The sequence below is a fragment of the Accipiter gentilis genome, chromosome 6 (genome assembly GCF_929443795.1).
Source record: "Accipiter gentilis chromosome 6, bAccGen1.1, whole genome shotgun sequence".
Classification (NCBI taxonomy): Eukaryota; Metazoa; Chordata; class Aves; order Accipitriformes; family Accipitridae; genus Astur; species Astur gentilis.
In genome coordinates, this window is record NC_064885.1 from 14673240 (window position 1) to 14694917 (window position 21678).

General features: G+C 50.0%; 1 protein-coding gene across 2 annotated transcripts in view; it reads right to left on the reverse strand.

Moving 5' to 3' along the window:
- The window catches only part of SLCO2A1 (solute carrier organic anion transporter family member 2A1), a 29473-nt gene that overhangs the window by 2572 nt on the left and 5223 nt on the right, over window positions 1–21678 (reverse strand). The window contains exons 3-10 of one of the 2 annotated variants that reach the window (XM_049802869.1): window positions 13792–13929; window positions 11606–11768; window positions 8659–8874; window positions 6460–6558; window positions 4682–4815; window positions 3417–3498; window positions 2084–2248; window positions 1348–1537 (exon numbers count right to left, since the gene is read on the reverse strand). In XM_049802869.1, coding sequence (XP_049658826.1) covers window positions 1348–1537; window positions 2084–2248; window positions 3417–3498; window positions 4682–4815; window positions 6460–6558; window positions 8659–8874; window positions 11606–11768; window positions 13792–13929 — 1187 coding nt within the window. Of the gene's footprint in view, window positions 1–1347; window positions 1538–2083; window positions 2249–3416; window positions 3499–4681; window positions 4816–6459; window positions 6559–8658; window positions 8875–11605; window positions 11769–12299; window positions 12395–13791; window positions 13930–21678 lie in introns of those variants that run through there. The other variant, XM_049802870.1, reaches the window with a different exon arrangement.

The following is a 21678-nucleotide window of genomic DNA, read 5'->3' on the forward strand; positions in this document are numbered from 1 at the left end:
AAACTAATCAGCCAAATGCCTGGAGAAATGTATCTGGGCTCCATCCAGAACTGCACAAACAGATGTGCAAACAGCCCCAGCTGGAAACACCATTCAGACAGAAACTGGAAGTGGGCCCGTTTCCAAACGCGCCTGACGACAGCATGAAAGTCAAGAGAACAAACTGAATTATCTGTCTTGTCTTGTCTTACTACCTAAAGGAGTTCATCTGCTGGAGCGGCATGGTCCATCTCCTGCAGGAAGCTGGCACAAGGGACCTGCCCTTGGGCATGGTGGGATGGGGCAGAACTCATGTTCACCCATCCATGTAGCTCACAGCTCCCTGGGGATCCAGCAAAAAGGCATTTATGCAGTGCTGCCATTGCATGGGGGAAGGTTTCCAAAATAATATGAGGCAACAGACTCCTTTTCCATGCAAGTCCCTCCAGCAGCTCCTATTTACATCAGCAAAGCCCGTCAAGACTGGTGTGTCCCAGAGGAGCTGAGACAGGCAGTCGATCTGACACTGGCGGCAAGATGTGAACACTGTGAGGCCAAGCTGCCTGCGAAAATTTGGCACTTGCAGCACCTGATCTTGAGCTGAGGGATCTCCTCGCATTTGAAGCCTTGCTCCCACACAGAAAGCTTGAGATGCCAGTGCCTCAGTGGACTTCCACACGCTCCTGAATCTGCAGTGCATGCCATGCAGATCTCAGAGCAAAATATAAACACATCGCACGTGCATGAATTTGCAGGGTGCCGTTGCTTTCCTTCACCATGGTCATTTAAGTGGCTTTTAAGTGGGAAAAGTGCATGGACTGCTCTGTCCCTCATCCCTCCACCATACCACTGGGACAGGAGGCTCGCTGCCAGTGAAGGAAAACATTTGTATGAAAGGCCCTTGCTGGCAGTGCATTGGGAAATGAACATGAAGCACTTCACAGCAAGCCTGGGCTGGAGTCTAAATGTCATTTTTATCTTAAAAAGACATGGTAAGAACCAAAAGTTGCCACCCAGGTGAGGAGAAAGGTTATGTCCAGCTGGAACAAAGGGAGCATGCAAGGTGCTCCTGTGCGGGGTTGACGTGTGTGGACGTGGGCACCAATACTACTTATTTCCCCCTAGAAATCCAGAATGAAAAATATACCCTGCTTTTTTGGTATAGAAAATTGGGAATAAATGCCCTGCCAAGCTTTCTGCACTGTATAGCGCTTAGATCTCCTCCAGGCAGTGGAATCAGGAGCAAGAAGTAGCGTGGTGATGTCTACTGCCTCTTCTCCTCCCACCTGCATGTATCCCACCCCATGGATAATCAGGTCAAGAGTTGGATGAATAAGGAGCTGGAAACAACCCAAGTGCCTGTGTTACCTTGGGGGGTAGATCCCGTTGATGCGCCCTGTGGAGCAGCCCATGAAGAAAATGGGCAGGCAGATGAGGATGGAAAAAACAAGCACCACCACAGCAAACCGGGGGATGGCCCGGAGGGAGAAGGCAAAGCGTTTCATGATGATTCCTCCTAAGAGCATTCCGAGCGCTGCTGCTGGCAAGTTCACGGCTCCTGCAGAGGAATGAAGGCATTAGCCAGGGGTCCTGCCTGTCAAGCACCTCTCTGCTGGCATGGGGTGGAGTTAGTGGCTTCGTGGACTTTGTGGTGGTTGGGAGAACCCACAGACCCTACCATTACCCAAGACAGCAAAACACAAGGCGGTTGGTACCTATGAAAAACCTCTGCCTCGGGAGTCTGGCTTAGAGATGCAAGATCAAGCTTGGTGCGTAATTGCTTGCTCTTGCCCTGTCTTTAAGCATCAGAGTGATCCAGACCTGCTTCACCCACATGGTGGGGCTGCCCGTTTTCAGTGAGAGCAGTTGCTGGCCTGCAAGAGCAAGCAGACAAATGTAGACAGTTTCTGAGAGGCTGCAAGACAGCCTGGCCTTCTGCAGGCAAATCAGGTCAGGGAAGTCATCAACCATCTCGAGGTGATCCCTAGCTCTCATCTGAAAATGAGTTTCCATTGACTTCCTCCCACCGGATTTAAAAAGCCTGGGGAATGCAGACAGGTGGTTCCCTGCTGATGGATATTTTTCACCCCACGGCTGCGCTCACCTATGAGAAAGTTGGCATACGAGGAGGAGGCACCGTATTGCTTCTCCAGGAACTTGTTGAGGAAGGTGGCCAGACCCGCAATGACTGAGGAGAAGCTGCACTGAGCCAGCACCAGGAGGATGAAGAGAGGGTTGAGGAGCAGCCTGAGGAAGATCTTTGGGAATCCTACAGGGAAACAGCAGGAAAGATATATTTTAGCCATGTGATCCTCATGTCAGCAATCCATACTGTGAAAAACCCCCCACCCTTAGACTGTTCCCAGTGTGTTAATACAGGGGTTGTCTAAGGCTATGGGAAAATGGAAGGGGAGACACCCCGATTTGGCCCAGCAGCTGACAGGACCATGGCCAAAGTGCCCTGAGAAGCAAGGTGGAGGGCTAGTTCTCCCCACTACTCTCCCTCCCACACTTTCCAAACTCACAAGCCTCTGGAGCACTTAGCAGCCACGGTACATTTGTTTTTCTGGAGCAGGGGCCGTACCCTCAGGCAGTGCAAACAGACAAAGCTGCAGGGATTTTGGCAGAGCCCCACCAGCTGCACGTGGGCAGGCTCTGGCTCCTGCAGCTGAAGTGTATTTCCCTGGGAGGACATTGAGTCCCCCTGCCCAGCCAGGACAGCCTTTCAGCAGAGGCAGACTGACTTCAGGCTCCTCAGGAGCAGCTCTGTTTATCTGGTCTCTAATTAGCTTTCCCCTTCTAGCAAATAGTGCCATGGAGACCCAGCATTGTTCATCAAAGCCCAATGAGATAGAGGGAGCTGACAGCTCCAGGATGTGACTGCAGTAGATGGAGAGGGAAGGAGGGAGGGGCTTTAGCTGGAAAGAAGTCATCATGGAGGTCAAAAAAGTCATCAGACTGGTCTCTCTCTCATCAGTGACATCCCTACTCAAGCCCATTTCAGCTACACATAAACAAATCACTGTAAGCTGCAGTGCGGTGACCTTCTCAAAGCAGTGGCTGCTGGCGCTTGAGGCCCCATGCCCTCTCCTGGGGCCCTGGATTAAACCACCCAGCTAGCATTTTCCAGCATGCTCATGCCATTTTAAGATCCTTAAACCAATTTTCAGAAACAAGTCAGGCCCCATAGATCTCAGCAGCACCGTGTTACAGCAAGAGGGAGGCTGCATCCATCTTCCTGTGGTCCTTAGGGAAGGGCATGCTACAGCCCTTGAGGTGCCTGAGCCGGCCCTGGCATCTCCACGCACCATGGCGGACAGACTCAAAGGCTACCAACAAGAACCCTCAGCTTGAAAATGCCGGCTTGGTGGTCTTCACCCACCAAGCACGGCCCCGGCGCCCCCAGTCACCCTCGCCTTGAAGTGCCAGCCCTTTACTTTTTATAAATTCCAGCAGGGAGGTTTCTTCAGCCACCCCCTTCTCCATCTTCCTGAGCATGCCAGCCTCCATGTTTGGGTCCTGGGGAGGGAGAGAAGAGCAGCCTGTGGTGAGAGGGGAGCATCCATGCGTGGCTGGCACCCTCCCAGCACGCAGTGAGGCTCAGGAGGAGCAGAGTCTGTCTCAGATGCCTTTGACCCCCTGCCAAGCCTGACAGTTTTCCTGCCCATCATGGCAAAGGGGCAAATTGTCTCAAAAATAACAGCAGCCCTTGAGCAGATCTGCAAGACAAAACCTTGTCCTGCTTGGAGAGGTTTTAAGAGCTTGGAAAGCTTTCCTCTGCTGAACCCTGACAAGACACCTCTTTTTTAATTTTGTAAGAAGTCTGAAAATGAAAGTGGGAGACAGGTCAGCTCAAGACTGGTGAGTCCTCTAGCTATAAGTGTGAAATATTTGGGGTTTGATTTTGACCTTTAAAAAATCGATGATTAATCAATTTCAAAACAACAAAACTCTTTTTGAAACTAAGCCAGTGGGGCTTGGCTTTGAAAACACTGAAATTAAATGTTTTGATAGTTTTGCATCTTTTAAAATTTGTTTTAATGGGAAACTACTTGTCTCTTTTCTGCAATTTTTTCCCAAAGGAAAAGCCCATTTATCAAACCCCACTGCCCAGCTTTATCCTGGGCTGCTCCTATGCATGCCACACTTGAGGATGTTCTGCTCCAAACAGGGGCTGTCACTGATGCTGATGCTGCTGGCATCAGGGGAGTGTCACCTTGCAGAGGGTGTGGCAGTGGGGTGTTAAGATACAGCCATCACCAGCAGAACCAGGTCAGACACCCCAGGAGGGTCAAGGCCCCACAGACAGACCCCTACTAAGAAGGACTGCATGCAGGAACCCCAAGAAGCCACCCAGCCATCGCCCTGCCCCAGGGAAGGCTCAGGTCTACCCAAAACCTTCTCAACAGATTCTGTCGATGCAGCTAGTGGGAAGGGTGTGAGGTCTGGTTTTTGGCTGGCTGAGCTGCAGTGGTTCTGGCTTTCCAGCTAATGGTGAGGAAATGAACAGTCTGGTCCCTTCCGCATTAGACACACAGAGCTTGTTTGGAAGACTTCACTTGTGAGAAGTTGTAACCACACCTCAGAAGGGTTGCTGGGTTCCCTTCCTCCCTCCCACACATCTCCTCTGGTGACAGGTATTCCCTCCCCAAGCGCAGCCCTGGCACCAGGATGTTCTGGCCCTCTGGAGATGAAGTCTCACCTCTTCTTTCAGCATGTACCGAGGGAAAAAAAAATAAGGAATGGATGTGAGCACCAAGCAGCCTGAGGAGATCAGCAGTCCCAGCCACCAGGCTCCAACCCACCGCTGGTCCCTCGGTGTCAGGGCCACTGTAGCTGCAAGACACAAGGACCCATGGTAAGAGCTCTGCTCCTGCACATCTAAGGGTGAGAGGGACAAATGTCCATGCAAATATGGACCAGTGGAGCATGAACAGTCCATGTGGGCACAGTCCATGGGTCTCTCCACTGGCATGGAAAAGCAAATGGATGGAGGTGGGAGCTTCCACCAGCGTTGGTAGCAAGACCAGCCCTGGTCATGTTTGACCTCCTTTCCCCTGACCAGGATCCTGCACTGCTGCTCCCCATCCAAACTGCTCCGAGCCTCCTAAATGACTGTAGGATGAATTTAGTCAGCATCAAAGTATGCTGATGGCACAGGTTCAACTCTTCCCCGCTGAGCCAGCCAACAAGGCAGTGATTATGGGGGGCCAGCTCCATCCTCCTCTGTCTGGGGTGTGTGGTGGGTTTGGACCACGCTGCCTGCCAGGGATGCTGAGCTGAGACAGGGACCGGGAAAGGTCACAGCCGCTTTCCTGGAAAAAATTGTTCTCCCATTGTTCCAGGCTTGGTCACTCTCTGCTTGCAGAGACCAAGGGAAGGACCTGTGCCGGCAGAAGAGCGCTATTAATGAGCCTGGTTTCCGAGTGGATGAAACTCAGGGCGCCTTCTCCGGAAAAAGGAGGAGAAGGTGAGAGCCACTCCGTCTCCAAAGCAGACATCCTTCGGCTGGGCCAAGCGATGCTCACGGGAGGTTGACAGATTGCTTGGCTTGGCATGGGGACCTCATCTACCCATCGCCAGGACATTGTGGCTGGGACAGGAACCAGCAGCAGCCTCCGGGTGGGAGCCCCATGCCAGGGTGCGGCAGGAGAGGAGCCCACACCCCACCGAAACAATCGCCCTGCTTCCCCAAACAGGACCACTCCACTCTATAGCTTGGACGTCATCACGGAGCGACCGGGCAGAGGCTGCTAAATCCGTCTGCCGCTGCAGAGAGTGAGCCAAGGCTTTTTGCTGTTTCCTGCCCCAGGTTCATTTATTATTCTTATCAGGCACCGGACAAAAATGTCAGGCAAGCTCTGATCTCTCTAAGGAAACACAGGAAAAGCCACGTTAATGATGGAGCTGGGGAGAATTCTTTAGTGATTAAGTTACCAGAAATAATAAGCACACACTGCAGATAAAGAAAATAAGCCCTGGAGTGGCATTGGCTTGGTCCCTCTCTCCGCATATACTGGTGAAGGGTGGTGGGGAGGAGGACGTGTAGACTTGAGCCTTCCCGTGCACCCACAGCACAATGGTTGCCCTGTGGTTGTCTTCTCCATCCCTGGATACTTATATGTTCCTGCTCCTCTCCAACGCCATGCTGGTGTAGTGTGATGCTTCCTCAGCATAGTGGCAGTGAGCAGACCCCAGCAATGACCACCAGTGCTTCAGTGCAGCACCATGGGTAGGACATTGAAATGTCCCTACTGCAGGGCTCTGCTTCAGTGGTGGCTTCAGGACCATCTGTAGCCTTCCTCACAGGGCAATGGAGTGGAGAAGTGTGCTGGGGGTGCTATACCAGGTCAGGTCTTTCTAGGGGAGTGGGTTTTGTGGGTCATGGGACTGGTGGCTTCTGCCACCAGTCATCTCAGAGTGACCTTCTGACTCACAGAAGGCTTTTAGGAGGACCATTGCTACCTGAGAAATACTCACCAATGTCAACTCTTCCAATATCCACAAAGAGCCGCAGCACCACAGATCCCAGCAAGTATCCAAAAGCAGGGCCGAATACGGCAATGGCAAAGAGGATGGCTTTAAAAAGGAAGCAGAGAGAGACAGTGTGAGCAGGGAACAGTAGCTTCAATGCAGATACAGCTTTGTCTTCCCACATGAGACAGGAATGGTGTTACAATATGCAGAGAGAAAACATCTTTTAACAAGCGGCAGATGATGAGAAGATCCCCATTGCTCAGATACTGAATGTGGTGTTTATCTAACAGGATTAGAAGGAGGGCAGGCAGCTGCCTGTAGAAAAAGTCCCTCTGCTCTGCTGCAGTCGAGGCTTTGCTGATGCGCTAAAAGTTGTCAGCCACATGGTGAATATCCATGATTCACTGCGACAAAGAGGGGAACCCTAGAGAGCAGCAGGACAGTGGCATCCTGGGCTCCTGCAGGTGATGGAGACCTTCATCTCCTAGAGGAGGCCATGGAAACAAAGCCATCTCAGTCCTTAGATCCAAGCAAAAACATTCAGTGCAAACTTCAGGGGAGGTGAAAGATCCTGGGAGCAAAAAGGCCAGCAGATCACCCTCAGTTCAGCTGAACTATCCTATTCAAAAAATAGATAACTTGGACCTAATCCGTAAGGTCAAAACGTTTCCTTTTGACTTCTTTGGAATGAAAGGATTCAAGTTTCCTCCCTGAAAGAAACTCTTTGCACAACCTTCTTAAGAAGTGCAAAAGGAGACAGTTTGCTTGAGCTGCGTTGACCATTTCTGTGCATTTTGCTGGTCTGGAGCCTTTGAGCATATTGGGTAAGAAAGCACCTGATCCCACTGCTATGCCTCACCTGTGCACCTATTTTTAAAAGCTTTTTCTTCCCAATTAGCCAAGGCAGTGTTTTTGTTTCTACAACATAAACCTAACTATTGAAGGGCAGGGTCTTTAGAGAAGTATTTAACCTCATACATAGACAGTAGTGTTCGTTTTCATAGGAAGATGCCGAGACCTAAAATAAAACAAGACTCAGGCAGTGGTATTTACATAGTATTGAGGCAATCCAGACTCACAGTAGCCATACCCCCTGACAGAGACATTCCCACGGCCCTAAAATGACCACCTATATTACAAAGAACAAGCCAGTCCCATTTTCCTTCATCATCAGGACCTGCAGGTTTGGGAATCCAAAGGCCACTCAGAGGTCCTGGGAACAGTGACCCCTCACCGCAGGGAGAAGACAAGGATGGTCTGTCCCTCCTTTTGCAAGCCCAGACTACTATACTTGAGCTGAGAGGAGGCAGTGCTGCCTGCACAGGAGACTTTCGGCAGAGGTCTTAGGTGGTGCAGCAGCCCTTTGCAGCCAGAGCCCGGAGCAAAGCATGGCTGGGTGGGTCTGGAGATCCTGCCAAGCATACCAGTGCTTGTCCAAATCCTGTCCTTGGGAGTCTAATTCTGAAGGCTTTCCTTCTCCTTTAGTCCTTACCTTATTTTGGAACATCCACTTTTGACTCCTAAATCACTCTGATGCCTTTGGCTGCTTTAAAGACATTGTTCGGCACCAGGAGGAATTGGGTTTTTAAATAACTTATGGTCTCAGCTCAAAGCTCACGTAGACAGGCCAGCATGAGATGGAGTTTGCCATTCACAGGGGAAACAAATGCAGTTTAACATGGAAGCCAGCACCTTTCTCTTTGCAATCAAGAAGTGCTCCTGAGCCTGGGAGCCCCCACTGGGCAGGGACCGATTCCACGGCAAAAAATATCGATTTTGAACCCTTGATGCAAAACCTGTGTTAACTGGCTCCTGCAGGCTGTCATACCTCTGGTTGACCCATGATCAGCCGATGCTCAACAAGAGCAGGAGATGGCCTCTGAGAACGTTTCCTTACTACTCTTCCCCCCCATGGATGGCATAAGTTCCCACAGATGCAAGGGAGAAGCCCCAGCTCATCCATCTTATCTCCTTGCCCTGATTCTTTGGCTTCTTAACACACACTTCATAAATATAACCCTACAGAGAACAGCTGACTATCAAGGGGAGAGACAGCCCAGCCTTTTAATGGGGGAGGACCTCATCTGAGTCCCACTGGCTGCTCAACCCGTGTCCACAGATTCCTCTCCAGATGAGCACCTCTACATCTCACATCTAATGTCTGGAGGAAACAAACCAATACACAACAATGGTCCCACTTACCGACGTACAGCGGGGAATTGTTTGCTTCTGCAAAGTCATCTACGTAGGATATCCCAAAGGGCTGGATGGGAACTGTCCCAATTCCAGCCAGCAGCTGGGCAATGACCATCATTGCCCATATGCTGCTGGCCTCCTTCTGGGGATCCTGGGTGGCATTCGGGCACACAAACTTATTCTCTGCATAGCAGAGTTCAGCCTGGACCTGGCTTTTGTTACCTGAAAGGGAGAAGAATGAACATTACAATGCTGGGCATGTCCCCTGCCTCCTCCCGCACTAAATCCCTAAATACTGCCCATCTCTTGAGTGTGCTGAGTAGGCACACACGGTTGGACTTCGGATGGTTTGATCATTTTATTTAGCAGTTGTCATCACCTTTCCCTTCCTTTGGGGTATTATACTGAGGTCAGCATAGCAAACAACCAGGCTGTGATTTTTATCAAACTTTTGAAGACAGGAGGATCAGAGAAGATAGAAGCAAATTAATTTCTCCTGCAAAGGGTCAGCCCTTCAGCTCAGCTCCAGCGAGCTGCATTCAAGCTGTCAGAAGAAGATAAAAACTTCTCCACCAAAGCTGCAGCAACGCCAGACCCAACCAACTGACAAAAGCCTTTGGACAGACAGTGTCAAAGCCAGTGGAAAGCCTAAAAATTCACAGATAGAAAAACCTGTTTTTCATGCAAAATGAAGATGTTACAGAGTAAGTCCTGGTCTTTCAATGCTAGCTGTTCTCACTCTGGCTTTTCTTTTTTCTTTTTTTTTTTTTATATATTTGCAATTAGTTCAACATTCCTATCACATCTTTCTTGTTAATGTAATAACTGTGGATTTTCTACACTTCAGAGCAAACAGACACAAAACAAAACCAAACATTTGTCAGGTGATTAGGGGTATTCATTGACATAGTGCGGCAGCACATTCTTAATAGTAGGTCACCACAAAAATCCTTATGTAAGACCATTTGAAGCCGTGTTGTCTAAAGGGTCCACGTTGCCAGACAGGAGACTCCTTTTCTAATAAAGATCCTACTGCAGCAAAAGTGAGAGCCACAAAAGCCTCTCATGCCACATTGCAAGCTGTGGAGCGAGGCTGCTCTCAGTTTAATGAGAGCAAACCTAATCCATGGCTGGCTTTTTGATGCCAATGGTCTTTGCTTCCCTGTGGTACCCAGGCAGGAACAGGGAGTGATGCTCCCTAGGGTCACCTGGCTGCCCTGAGCAGGACACCCTGCCCCTGAATCTCCATTGTCCTCATCGCTCAGGAGCAGCCCACCTCCTTCCAAAGCAAGGACTTTACTTCTTCATACCATCCAGATATGGAGAGGGCTTCACCCTGCTCAAGACTGCCATGCAAACTTTAACCAGGACTGGAATATCTTCATGGGCTGTAAATGCTGGGCCAAGACACATACAGCTCTGGGCAGGGGAGCAGGATGATACCTGCTCCTTCGACTTGTTTCCATAACAGTAAGAGCAGCCCCTGTCCTGAATCCTGACCAGTTTATAGCCCTACATGTGAATTTAAGCTGTCAGAAAACTTGGCATCTGATGCCTGATCCACTCTCCAAACCAGCTGACTCAAAAAACATGGAGACATTCAAGGCTACAGAGCAGCTGCAAGCCAGAAGAGAACTGGTCTTCATATTTCTGCATGAACACTGGTGGACTCTGAGTCCCACATCGGGCCATCATTTTTAATAACATTTCATGGGATCTGGGCTTGTAGATCAGCTGTGATGGCACCAGATTTCCCAGAGCTGATGTGGGAGAGCAAAACCAGAGGATGTCTAACCCTTTGGTGGGAGCAGAGATTGTCAGGCACTTGTGAGCAGCTCTGTCCTCACTGTGCTTTGCTCCCTGTCTGGGGTTTGCATCCTCTTGAGCTGCGGCAAAGTCAGGACCTAATTAAAGGGAGCAACTTGCCTAAGGCAACACAGCAGCTCCCTGGCACAGCCGAAGCTCCCTGAGCCCAGAGGATCGGGCTAGGACGTGATTCACAGGGCTCAAAGCCTTTCCAGGAGAAAGCACCTTCTAACTAGAGATGGAAGGCTTTCCCTGGCTGGCACTGCTGAAGCCGCTGCCATCCCCCTTGGTGGCACAGGCACAGTGGGAGCAACTTGGCACAGGGTTTTCAGAGGTGGCGATCCCCAGGGAAGCTAAGGCTCAATGGCATCCTGAGGATTTAGGGGCTGAAGCCACTTTGGGAAGACCAAAGCCAGCACTGTGGCTTGCAATGCAGCCTCTTCTGCATATTGCGTTCTCCACGGAAACTGGAGCTGTCGTCATACACACTAGCTTGTTCCTAAAGCCTGCCCAGTTAAACCAGTAGCCCTTCTTAGTATGGATTGTAAGACTTACAGGCTAGAGCAGAACAGGCCCTGCGGAAAAGAAACTTTAATGCTGCTCTATCACTCACACCGGGAGACGACCTCACTTAAGCTGCAATACTTCTGTGACTCCAATAAAGATAATGTTCCTTTCCTTTCCTTTCCAAAATGCTTTGGGCTATAGGCGAACCATCAGATGCATTTGTGTTCCGCCTGGGCTCTCAGCAGGGCTGCAGTGGGAGCATTTGCCCTTCTCCCTTGTGCTGCCACAGCTCTCAGCTGCCTGCAGTGAGACCACCAAGAACAACGTCTTTTGTCATGCACAAAAAACAGGAGAAAGTAGGTGAAGGTCAAAGCCTAGCTGGTGCAACAAGGCATATACACACATCAAGACTGCACTTTCAAGCCTTCTTATCAGTCAGATGAACTGCTTTGCCCACGGAGCATGTGGCACTGACTTACAGTGCCACAGCTATTAACTTTCCCTCCAAACGCTGCATTTAAATCGCATGTGCACTGGATACAACCCCTCATTTTGGGTAGGCACGGGCAACCCAGGCCAGAGCAAGTGGAGATGGATTTGTGCTGGGACAGCTCATAGCGATGAGGGTGGAGGCACTTACCGGTGCTAAGTGTGGTGTATTCGTAGGGGTCTGATAGGAAGTGGGGCAGGGTAACCAGGAATGCTCCCAGCGCCAGCAGCAGCCCCCCTACGCCGATCACCCGCGGGCGGTGAACTCGGCTGCCGAAGTAGCTGACAAAGATGATGAGGACCACGTTGCCGATCTGGAAAGGGCAGAGCAAAATGGGGAGAACATTAGGAGACAACACGGAGGAAGTCAAGACCCTATAATGGTCCCCCATGACTGTGTCTGGGTGGGTGGAGAGCTCTCTTATCAGGTGGTGTTTGACCCCCACAGAAACAGGAACAGGACAGCCTTTCACCCAGCAAGTCAGCACTCCCTTCTTATCAGAAGCCAGTGGGCCAGCTCCTTGGCTTCTGTCACTTCTGTGCATCCCTTGCCATCATGGATGACCTCACAACCTCCCTGTGATCTGGCTGGGGCTTTTTTCAGCACACACACCTGCCACCCACCCCGCAGGATGTGGCATAAACTAATAATTCCCCCAAACGCAGCAAAAAATGAAGCATATTGCCTCCATTCCCATGACTCTAAACAGACATGAGCCCAGCTACAAAGTCCAGCTCATTGCAAATGTTTGTGACTCTGGACATTTACAACTGCGGCTATTGATCAGCTAAAAAGATAAAACATGCAGCTTACTCAGGCAAGTGGATGAACACCATAAAATTACCATTACATGGGCTTTGTCAGCTTGGGACAAGCTAAACATTATTTTAACTTTGGCATGTACAGCTAAGAATACTTTTTATTTATGTTTACATGGGCTCCCTTGTTTGTGGTTTGTGTTCTTGGAATTGCTGCAGCCATCAATGCAGAAAGTTTGTGGTCCTGGACAGGCAGGGCAGCTCACGCAGAGCTGGAGTAAAGCACAGAAATTTCTCTCATAAAGCAGAGAAATAAAGGTGTATCTGTTGTCTGCAAGCTGTTATTCTTTAATAGCATGGCATATGTGCTATTCCAACCTTCTTCCCTTTATATTCTTGCAGTAACACACTGCTCTACATGATGTTTGCTTTGGTATTACTTCTCCAGGTATTAATTCTTATAAGTATAGAATTCTATAGTGGATAAGGAGGACGTGGGTTACAACTTGTGATACTCTGCAGCGCTTAATTATGCCAGTTCATCATTACCAATGTCACAACTGTGCATACTGGGTCTCTTTCTTTGCATGGTTTGGACCTAGTCCCAATCAGTGGGAAGTCCTTCACTGGTCTCAATAGGCTTTGAACCAGTCTTTTTAACCCCAGATGTACGTGCTGGTTGAGGTAAGACCTGGGCATCTGCTTCCCCAAGGACCCAGGAATATTCCCAGTGCCCAGCCTCTTGGTAGATGATCCTATGCGAGAAGACCAGTTGTATGCAAGGTGGGCTGCCACCAAGCACTTTGCACCATCCAAAGAAAGTCCCTGCCAGCAGGTTTTTTCCTAGTTGGCCTTGAAGAGCTACCAGAAAGGATACAATTCATGACAATGTGAACTAGAAAACTTATTCCAGAGGAGTCATTAGAAAATGTTTGTGAGAAAATCTTCAGCCAGCTCAGCAATATGCTAGTGGAAGTCATTCCTTTGCCACAGGGCCATCAGGAGCTGGGAGCACTGGAGAGAAGGGCTAGATCTTGGAAAGACTGCTGGGCAGGGTCTCCTTGTAGAAAAAGTTTGGAATTACTCTGGCCAGGGTCATTCCTAAAGCCAATGTGAAATCTATGAAAACAGTTACTTTTACTGGAAATTGCTCACAGAGCTGTAGTTGTGTGGATACTACTCGTAATAAAATGTTCTTCTTCACAAAAGCTCTAAGAACTGTGATCAACGGAGAAGAATCACATTGCATGTTTTCTGTCTCCCAGTCATGTCTCTGCTGGAGATGTATGGCATCTCAGGGTGGAGTGGTCACCTCTGTAGCAACCTGCTTTCTGCTGCTGCTCTCCAAGGCCACGTCCTCACCACATAACACTGTGTTCAACCTCCCAGCAAGTGGTACAGAAGAAGTGAAGTGGGAAGAGGTGTCCAAGTGCACAGCAACAGCTGCTTCATCCAGCACATGCAGGCATGGCTGAGGAAGCACTGGCTGTGAACAACCCTGAGACACTGTTCTGGGAAGGTCCCTACCAGGTTCTGGCCACCCCTCAGGGCCCCTGCACAAGCTTCTCACCCAGTTACCTCGTGCAAGCTGGAGATGAAACCCGAAGAGAGACTGGAGAGCCCAAAGCGCTTTTCAATGGTGGTGAGGCTGCTCTTGAAGTTGGCGCTGTAGAGGAGCTGGGAGAGCTGGAGAAGCCCGTGGCACAGCACAAACACCTGTGGGGGGGGGGGGGGGTGGAAAAAGGTCCCATCCCAGTTAGTGTCGTGATGTGTAACTGCTGGCAACCATGTCCCGTGTTAGGGATTTGAGAGTCATGGACTCAAGTTGGCCAACACGGCTGCAGCTCTGACGTGCAACAGTTCTACTGAAGGGCTTAGTACTGGATCCCTGATTAACTTAGCTTTGCAAAATGAGTGATGCAGTGTTCAGAAGAGAGGACAAGGGGCTCTGTTTTTAACTTTTCTCTGCCTTGCAATTATTAACATTCACTGGTATTTGCACTGCGGCAACCCTTGTACAACCCTCAAGAGCAACCCTCCAACCCGAGGAGGACCTGTTGCACTGGGGGTTGCACAATGATAAATGAGACAGGCTTGACTTTGCATAGACTTGGTGGGTGCTCCTGAGACTGAGTTAGAGCCAACCCCGCAGTTGCTGTGACGCAGCTGAAAGGAAGCTGTGCTGGTTTAGACTACCTGAGATCCAGTATTTCCAGTCGGCCCCTTGGATTCACTCATCTGTAAAGCCAATTAACAGAACATGCTCCAAGGGGTGTTGCACAAAAAAGCTGAAAAAGGGCTTTAAAAGCCCCAGAGGGAAAGGATGAAATATGCACAACACGGTCTCACTACTGGAAGATATCTATATAGTATTCTAAAACCAGCATCTTTCCCTTGAGCCAGGCTGTGAGCCATGCCAGAAACCAAGCCGAATGGAGGCAGAGCTTGCCTGGAGCAGAAAAGGGAACACAGAGAATTTACGGGGTAGGGAAGAAGCATGGTTGAAAGAGCCCGGGTGGCCTAGGAGAGGAAAGCACTCTCAGCCAGGGATGCAAGAGGCAGCTCACAAGTGTCGTTTGATCTATATTTAGTCAGAGCAGTTTTCCTTTATTTTTCTTGGAATGGAATGTGTCCACACGGTGCCAAAAGTATTTTAAAATCATTAAAAAAAAAAAAAAAAAAAAAAAAGAGGGAAAAGGTCTTTTTATTTAAATTCACAGGAAATCAAATATTTGCTGAATACCGGAAGCGTGTCCCACAAAGATAACGGTGGGAAGCCTGAGATGATGAATGGGGGATCAAAGGTACTGCAGAGCTGACAAATTCCCTACGTCCTTGGCTAGGAGAGCAGCAATACTCATTATTAGTATTTATTTGAAATGGCGGTAGCGCCCAGAAGCCCTGACCCATTGTGTAAAAAAAAAATAAACCAAAAACCAACGCGCCCCCCCCCCCAAAAAAAAACAGAAAAAGAATAAAACTGTCCACCCAACACAGAGGATGCAAATGCTGTAGGTGGATGGAGTGTCTTTTTGGGGAGCAGAGGAGGACGTAGAGCCAGGTCCAGCAATTGCAAGAGAAGATGGGCAAGAAGATGGCTTCTTGGGAAGCTTCTCCTCTGAGGGAGGATACCAGCAGCCAGAAGACAGCTGGGTATCTAAAAGCGTAAGAGATGGGAGAGATGCTAACAGACAGCAGGAGAGAAGAAGATGGAGATGAAGGAGAAGGAGAAAATGGAGCCCTGACAGTATTAGGGTAGGCTGGGAACAACTGGAGACCACAGAAAAGTAGAAGGAGAAAGGCAAACACCAAAAAAAGAGGGAAGAAGGGTCACAGGGACAAGCTGCTATCAGGAACTCCCCAGCTACATCTTGGAGGGGTGTCAGCCCACAGGCTACCATCACACAGGCATCTGCCACCATGGTAGCCAAGCAAGAGAGGACCAAGTCCCAGGCTGGGACTTTGCCCCAACAAAAAGCCACAGAGCAATGATGTGGGGTGTAACACGGAAAACCCTCCCAGACAGGGACAAAGTGGAAGTGAAACATCTGAAAGTAAACTCTTGAAGCAGAATGACCTCTACACCCTCCAGCTATCAACTCCTACATTCAAAAACCCATCCCAGCACATGGTCCTGAGAGTGAAAGGTGGATCCACCACCTTCACCTTCCCCAATCCTGACCTGGGATCACTGTGTAATTAGTCCAGCCGGGCAAGGGTCTGGAGCTGAGAGGTGACTCCTGCGAGGATGAGAAATGGAGAGGGGATCTTGTTGCCACAGAACATTAATTTTTGTTCCTGCAGCTCTGGCTGGATCCTACTGAAGTCATTTGAATAAGGAAGCGCTGGCTAAACAGTGGAGAGCTGGGACCGCCTGAGATGCAGAGCAGCTGGAGGGAGAGCTCTCCGGTGCGAAACATTAGCTGCAGAAGCAAAGCTGTTTACCAGTGGGGAGGGAAGAGGGTGGATCACCGAGGCTGAATTTAGCACAGCAAATGTCAGCCTAATCCCGGGGCAGCTGGGGAGATGAGAAGTGTTGGGAAGAGGATGCTGGCAGGGAGGGAAGATGAGAAGGAGAGGCAGTCTGACTCCCCAGAATGCTGGGGTTGGCAGGGGATGGAAGCATGGAAGGACCACAGGGAACCAGCATTGGCTGTGCTTCATGAGAGGATGGAGGGCAGGAGATGAGAGGGACAAGTTGTGGCCAGAGAGGGCAGGCAGGAAAAGGCAGAGCTAGCAGAAGATGGCCTGAGAAGGGTTTATGCATTGGTGATAACCTGGGGGACAGACAAAATGGGGCCATGGATCCTGAGATGCCTGCGAGCAAGCTGGAGCTGCCTGCCGCGAGGGAAGGCAAGGTAGAAGAAATGCACCTGGAGAGCACTGACAAGGGGAAGGAAAGACTTTGGGGTGTAACTGCTCCCTCCTTGCCCATGTGTCCTTCTAATCTGGCTCCTGCGAGCAGGGCTAGCAGGAAAGGTAGAAGAGCAGGAGGGATGCTCAGGGCACCCGATCCTGGCCCGCACTGCTGCTGGCACTGAGACCCCACAGCAACCTCACCCCTTGGATGTGGACAGCCCGCAGGATGGGAGGGGAAGGGCAGAGGAGATTTTTTTTATTTTTTTTTTCCTTGGGAAGAAGCTGCCACCCAAAACAGTCAGAGCAAAGCGAAACAGCCTTTGCTCCAGGACTTGTGCAGCTGGAGTTTGGCTTTTCCACATGTACTTCAGCTGTGTGGAGGTGAGAGATGTGCCTGATCTAAGACTTTCCCTGCATTCAGCAGACCCAGTTCTAATTAAAATAACGATGGCCCAAACCTTGAAGGCTCTGAATGCAAAGAGCTGGGAGAGGGGCTTACTGAGAAGGCTCCCCAAAAGCAGCCCGTGCACTGCCTGACCTTGGCACTGACCAAGATGCTCCAGCTGGGAAGAGCAGACCTCTGAGGCTGCTGGAGATGAAGGGCACTACTCTCCTGGTCCCCTCACAGGTCCTCACGGTTCTCTCCCATCCCTGTCCCTCTCTCCATGTGTCCCTATCCCCACATGTTCATGCTGACCACCCACAACCTGCTGGTCCATGGAAACCAGCACCAGTCTGGTTCCTTCCACTGCAGAGAGCCCCAGATGTGCTGCTGTGGCCCCATGCACCCACTGAGCAACCCTGGGGGTGACCGAGCTGGTATCATCCACCTTCCATAACACTGAATGAAGAAGGGGGTTTTTTTAAAGAAGAGCCAATACTATCTGAAGGGAGGTTTTGCAGACACAAAGCTGGCACAACTGCAACAAAGGCCAAGGGCATGGTTGGAGGTTAAGGAGTCAGGGACCCTCCCACGAATATAAAGTGCTGGCCCTCCGGAGCAGATGCTCCCATCAGAGCCTGGTGTATTTTTGGAGCTGCAGGCAAGCAGCAACCGCAGGCAGCCAGGAAGCAGCATGGAGAGGCCAAAGGCGTGCACCCACATACACATACAAAATCCCCTTTTAATCACCCCCACGTTTCCTTCAGAGTGCCTGAGTGATCCTGACTTCAGGCTGTTTATACAAGACACTTGACTCCTTTCCAAGACACACTTCATTTAAAAGGGAAGCAAATGCCTGGGGGAAGGTCCCTTACAGACATGCTGCCTCCCCTACCCCCCATTCGTGGGAATTAGCACCTCCCAGGACAATGCTTTTTTGTAGGGAAAAGAAACACACCCTGTTGCAGGGGAGAGAGGGGACTGGTCCCTCCATGGTCTGGACAACACTTCTCAGGTTCAAAGCAGAGAGCTGGCAGCTATTCGGTCAATCCCAAGCCAAATATCCTTCACAGGAGATGTGTTCAACAAATCTTGACCCAGAGGGCTGGTGGGGCTGAGAGTGGGGGCAGGTGGGGCTGCAGGCAGGCCCCAGGCATGAAGATGGGGCAGCAAGGCTAAGACCCTATACTGGCACCAAGACATCCCCACGGGATGCCAGGTATGGCCACGGTGGCTGGTACGCTCCTGGGAGATGTCTGAGATGGTGTTTCAGCCCTTGTAGCCAGCTCAGAAGACCCACCTGCACCCTTTCCACTTCCCTGAAGTTCACAGGGAATAAAATAAGGCTCTGGGAGGAGAAAGGGGGTCTCCCAGCCTTGTGCTTAACCCTTAAAGGAGACAAGGTTGAGGAAGCCAGAGCCAGGGGGTAAACCCATCCTTGGGGTGGGTGTTCTTGGGGTCAGAGGGAGGTTGCTGCACCTGGGGCTGGATGCATGCGCTGGGAGCAGGCACCATTGCAGGCAGTGGTGGTAGGCAGCAGGCGCTTGCACTACCCCATGTCACATACTGGGTCTGCTAAGCTCTATTCCTGTATCTTGTGTCTCTCCCTTTCCATATTGCTTATGTAAGATAATGCACTGTCACCACTGTCCTTGGCCTTAACAAACAGGTACACGGAGACCAGACTTTGGAAAAGCCTATTATGAAAGGTGGGCTGTTTCGTAAGAGGATTTTTGGGGGGCAGGCTGGGGGAGTATCCCTTGGGGACCAAGGCAGCCAATAAAATGCTTGGCAAGTTGGGTTAAATAAGAAAAAAACAAAATATGAAGTGCTTGATAAACCCAGCATGCATGTGTTGGACATGGGTCAGAGTCAAGGCCACGTAAAAAATTCAGGTTTCTTTTTCTTTCAAAAGAGTGAACTGCCTTGATGGAGCCTCCAGGAGCCAGGAGAATCCTCCAGGAGCAAGGCTAGCTCTGCTCTGCAGGGACCGGGGCTTTGGGAAGATGCTGCTACCTGCAGCATGGCCACTGCCCCTTCCTCTCTGCTAACTGGAGGAGGGAGTTAAGCGTTAATTCCTTGCTCTGCTTCCACAGCTTCATGCTCATCCCTCACCTCATTTTTTAGTGTCTTCACCTTGGCAGCCCTGCCTGGATATAGAGGAGATGGAAATGTTGATGGAGCAGCTCACCCTGTGAGGAGAGAGCCTTGGCAGCTCCAGGCTCCGGCTCTCACGTGCCCGCACCAGTGCTAACCTCCATGCCCAACAGTATTCCCACGGCAGCACTGCTAGCAGCTTGGATGGAAGGAGCCAGGGCTTAATTCATTAGATGGATGCGAGAGCTGCCTGGGGAGCTGTAACGAGGAGTGGAGATCCTCACAGTGCCCACCAAACTGCTCCCAGCTGACTGATGACACTGAGGAAGGACGTGGCCGAGAGTAGTTATTGCAGGAAGGTGCAAAATGAATCTGGCTGGAGTAAATGTGTGGAAAGGACCAAGAGTAAGGATGCTCTGTTAGCTCCTTCCCTCCACATAGTACTATTAGAGTTGCATTTTGGGCTCCAGAGGGCCAAAGCAAAATTGTTTGACCTTAGTGGAAATTCATGGCCCAAAGGAGGAGACCCCCAACCTGCCCACTTCTGAAGGCTTCTTCCACTTTACTCTCCTGAGCTTCCAAGGGGAAAAAAGAAAGGGGAAGAGAGGACTTTAGGAAGTAATAAGAATATCCCCCAAATTTTTATAGTCAGGGAGAAGAAAGGCTGTTTATTTTAGAGCTTGTATATGATCAACAGTCACTACACTAAGAGATCCTCCTGCAGTAGGATGGCTGAGATCACTCAGTTTGAAAGAAATACATCAGCCAGAAATGAAAATTATATGGACATGTGTGGGGAAATACATCCCTCTTTGGCATGTCTTTCCTACATGCAGCTGCCTAGATTTATAGATCAAAAAGCACCATGAAAGATGAAAAAAAACCCCACCCAACGTTTCCACAGAAGGAACCAAATACCCCACCACGCAGCACATCCCTTAGCACAAAACCTCTGAGCCTGAAGCACGGTCCAGTGGCAGAAGTTGGCTCCTAAATTTTATTTCTACTGCAAAAAATAAACTAATAAAAAAATTAAAGTGGTTAGGGATTGTCAGAAGCACACCGCTGCCCAGATTATTAATTGCAATGATGACTGTCTACTGCCAAGTAATCCACGCTTTCCAACCCCAATTATCAAGTGCAAAGACAATGTTTGCTCTTTTTGCAATGAATGTACACATGGGGTTTCCCTGCACTGTATCCCGATGCCCTTGCAAGGTCCGTGGAAGCCCTGCTTTGCTCAGTTGCTGTAGAGGGAGCACTCTGGGGGACATAAAAACATGTCCCTGCCTTAATGTGCAGGTGAGCATTGCAGATGTCAGAAAGAAAGGAGGGTTTTGGCTGTGGAGGATTGCTGAGACCAGCGCGTGAGGTGAGAGAGTTTGCTGCTTCCCAAGCTGCTGCTGAGAAAATACTCCTGCCTGCAAAATATGATGCATATCATTAAGCAGCCTTCTTTCTTCCTGCAACCAGCCCGAGCGTGCAGGTAGGTTGTGTGGTTGGGTTTTCGCTCTTTCATTTTTTTCTGAAGGTCTCTTTTCTTTATGGTGCATCAGGATCCGATCATGATTTCCCTGAAGGTAGCTTCAGCTTGGCTTCATTTTCCCTGACCCACAAGTGTATGTAAACACTCCTCTCGCACGCCCGCAGCCCTGGCCATGCCTCGTGTTCCCTATCAGCGACACTCCTCTCCCATTTTGCTCATGATAATCTTATCTACACTGACCACTCCTTGGTTGTATTTGGGCACTGAACCACCTCACCCCTCATAAAATTATCTTGTTTCATGTCTCCTAGACCTTGATCCCACTAAACTTTCCAACCCGTTTTACCATCTGGCTCTTCCCCATCTTTTTCCTTACCCTGTTGCTGGTGTTGCTGGTGAAGGCCAGATGGCTCTTCACTTTTGAAACCTGATCCCACCAAAACCAGACATAAACACGGTGTTGGGTCCACCCAAACCCAACCTTTGCTTTCTGATGCCAGCACCATCACCATGAATGCTGGAAGACCCTAGTCACAGTGGGTCCTTCTCCCCATGCCACTCCACTTGTCCTAAGGACCCTGCTTGCTTCTTTGCTACAAACACTCATCCAACTTGCCATATCTCCTTGCACAGTGCCCAGTATTGGAATATCCTTTGATTTTCTTGCTTAAACCAATGGCCTTTATCAACAATGACCTTCTCCTCTTGGTGCTTCCCTCTCCAAACCTACAGCCATAACATCTTCAGACCAATGACTTGATGAATCTCCTATTCTTGCTAACAGCTAAATAAAGCAATGCATAATCTTCTCCAACAGGATATGAAAACACAACTGTTACATCTCCAGGCTTCTGAAATATAGTCCTCAGCAAATTCCTTTAGTTCCTTTAAAGGAAGGGACAAAAAACCTTGATGCTGTTTGGACCTTAGAGCCCAAGGCGATACTCCCATTTCTTCTCCAGAAGGCACCCTGCCTCCCCAGGGAAGACAGACCTCCCTGCTCCTGGCCATTGCACCCCATATGCCCCCAACATCTTTACCCTGGGATGCTTTAAAGCCTTATCACCCTCTGAGAGCCCACAATCCCCTCCTGACCTTGCTGTCCCCTCTCCTACACTCTTCCATACTATCCCTCTCCCTG